The 3029-nt window shown below is 31.2% G+C and overlaps 1 protein-coding gene across 1 annotated transcript; it reads right to left on the reverse strand.

Annotated features, from left to right (window-relative positions):
• Positions 1-586: 586 nt before the first annotated feature.
• LOC107063115 (uncharacterized mitochondrial protein AtMg00810-like) lies at positions 587-1134 on the reverse strand. Its single transcript, XM_015314562.1, has 2 exons — positions 854-1134; positions 587-764 (listed from the first exon to the last, which is right to left on the reverse strand). The coding sequence occupies exons 1-2, from the start codon at positions 1132-1134 to the stop codon at positions 587-589; spliced, it is 459 nt and encodes a 152-aa protein (XP_015170048.1).
• Between the last annotated feature and the right edge of the window lie 1895 nt (positions 1135-3029).

Here is a 3029-nt window from a genome sequence, read left to right on the forward strand (position 1 = left end):
ATAATTGGACGACAAGAAGAACGAAATAGAGAGTGCATGAACTTACAACAATTCGAGAAGGGGAGAGAGATGGATCTACAAAATAAGAAAGAGATGACAGAGAGTGAGAGATGATTCCTTGAGGAGGAAGAGACGAGTTGCGCACCATGGACGATAGGGAAGAAGTCTACCCTATTCTGTGTGGTAACAGTGGCGGTAGGGGGTAATGTTTTGCAAGGAAATAAATTTTAAGGGGAATATATTTAGTGAAAAAATTGTATGGAAGATTAATTTTAAATGCCAGTAATTAGTCATTCCTTCCCGTCAATTTCTCAAATGCTGCAAATACTTGTTCCCAGAGAACATTTTAGTGGCATTTACAAATGTCGTTAAAAGCTAATTTTGTTATAGTGTTACCTCTACAAAAAAGAACATAGATTAGAAAAAGATGATAAGGGGAGGGAAAATAAGAGATCACAAGAAGAATACTTACTTGGAAGAGCTGAGAAAGAAAGTTAGATGGATGGAAAGAACAAAATGCAACGGAAAGCTCAATAATTAAAAGACAAATAACAGGGAAGAAGAAAGAGAAGAGAAAACAGTGAAACTATTTTGCAGAGAAGGAGTTGCTCAGCATAAGCCATGTACTTTCTTGAGTTGCAACTATTGTTGTCCGATACTCAGCTTTTGTTGTTGACAACAACACTGTTGGCTGCCTTTTGCTGCACCAAGAAACTACTCCAGCACCAAGCTTAAACACAAATCCAATAGTTGAACGACGAGTCCTGCATAGTCAGAGTCACATTGACCAACCAACTTGCATTCTTCACTTCTTTTATACAGAAGACCATAACTAATTGTACTTTTCACATACCTTAGCATTCGTCTAGCAACCTCCATATGGTGCTTCTTTGGATTGTGCATGTAGCGACTCATCACACCAACTTCAAAAGAAATATCGGGTTGAGTCTGAGTTAAATAAATCAGACTACTTACCAATTGCCGATACTTTGTCATATCTTCTAAATTTTTTCCTTCTTGTGCACACATTTTATCATTTGGTTCAATTGGAGTTGCAATAGGCTTGCACTCCAACATTCCAAATTTCTTCAACAAGTCTCTGGAATACTTTCGCTGATGAAATTTTTTTCTCATCGAGTAAGATCAATCTCCAAACCAAGAGAAATGATTAAGCTATCCAAGTTCTTTCATATGAAATCGGACAAATAAATTTTCCTTCGTTTGAATGATTTCTTCTTCATTATCCCAGTTACAATCAATTCATCGATATAGACTAGCACTATATCTAGTTAGTTTCCCTCTATCGACTTTGACAAACAAACTTGAATTTGCATATGTAATTAAATAACCACTTTGAGTTAAAAATTCAGCAATTTTACTGTACCAGGCCTTTGGCGATTGCTTTAATCCATAGGGCGCCTTCCGCAACTTACAAACATATCCAGGGTGCTCTTGACTTTGAAAACCCATTGGTTGAGCCATGTAAATCTCTCGATCCAGCTCCCCATCTAAAAATACATTTTTAACATCCACGTGTTAATGATCCACAATAAATAACGGAAAACCTTTTTCAAGGAGTTCATTGCGGCGACAAAGACGAAAGAAAGAAGGAGATAAGATTAGGAAATTCTATGTTTTAGGGTAGGGGTGTTCATGGGTCGGTTTGGATCGGTTATTGGTCAAAATCAAAATCAAATCAACTTAATCGGTTTTAAAATTATCAAAACCAAACCAAACAAAATATAATATATATTTATCGGTTTGGTTGTTATCGATTTCGATTTGGTTTGGTTCGGTTATTTGGTTATTAACCATAGACAAAAATAAAAGAAATAATTCATTCAAAACGTGAAAAAAGTGACAACAATCCATTCAAAACGAAAATAGTTAGAATGACTGACATTACATAACTTTTAATCGTTGAATTTACTATGAATAAAGCTTCAAAGTTTATTATTTTGGTCTAGAAGGAAGAGACAGTGACATTTTCAATCTCATAAAAAATTGTCATAGACACTCATATACATGAAACCAATAAAATAAATATTCTCACTTTGGGCATTTTTTGTTTTCATAAGTAAATTATAAATAAATTTTGATGAAAACATATATAAGATCTTTAAAATTGTTTATAAAAATAATATATTATGTATGTAAAATAATAAAATATATGTATATAATTTATCGGTTTGGTTTGGTTATTTTTTCAGTTTTTTCGAACAAAAGCATAACCAACCCAAATACTATCGGTTTTTAAAAATCTAAAACCAAACCACACCTAACCCAAATAAAATCGATTTATTTAATCGATTTGATTTGATTATTTCAATTTGGATCGATTTTTATCCAAACCGTGAACACCCCTATTTTAGGATATTAGTATAAAGCCTGGACGGTTCCCTTGATGAATCGGGCCAGGAATTTTGGTTGGATTTGACTTTTTTTTATTTTGTTTTGATTTTTATTCTAATGTTAGATCCGTCTAAATCTATTTGTACAAATAATTTATTTGAATAAAAGAGCCTGAAGTTTCACCAAAATGTATTTAAAAAAGGAAAATTATCCCTTGTAAATTTTAAAATAATAATAATAATAATAATGAATAAATAACAATAAAAAATATATCCCTTGTAAATTAACATTTGAAAAGTAAGTCAAAAAATAAAAAGTAGGGGGAAACCTACTTTTGATTTTTAATTTATTTTAAGTCATTTTTAATATTGCCAAACACTTTCTAACTTATTTTAAGTCATTTTTGACTTATTTTAAGTTGTTTTTATATTTACCAAACATTTCCAGAAGTGAACTTAAAAATAGATTTGACCAACTTTTAAGTCAATTCAAACACCATCTTAATTGTAAATATTCCTCCATTAATAATTATTTAAAAATACTTTTTCAACTTAAAAAAAAAGTAATTAAAATCACTTTTTATGTTTTCGCGAACACTTTGAAAACTGAAAAAAAAAAAAAACTTACTAAAAATAAGCCAAATAATCCAAACGGCCATAATAATTTTTGGGCTTAAA

This window comes from Solanum tuberosum, unplaced genomic scaffold (assembly GCF_000226075.1).
Source record: "Solanum tuberosum cultivar DM 1-3 516 R44 unplaced genomic scaffold, SolTub_3.0 scf00015, whole genome shotgun sequence".
NCBI classification, from domain to species: domain Eukaryota; kingdom Viridiplantae; phylum Streptophyta; class Magnoliopsida; order Solanales; family Solanaceae; genus Solanum; species Solanum tuberosum.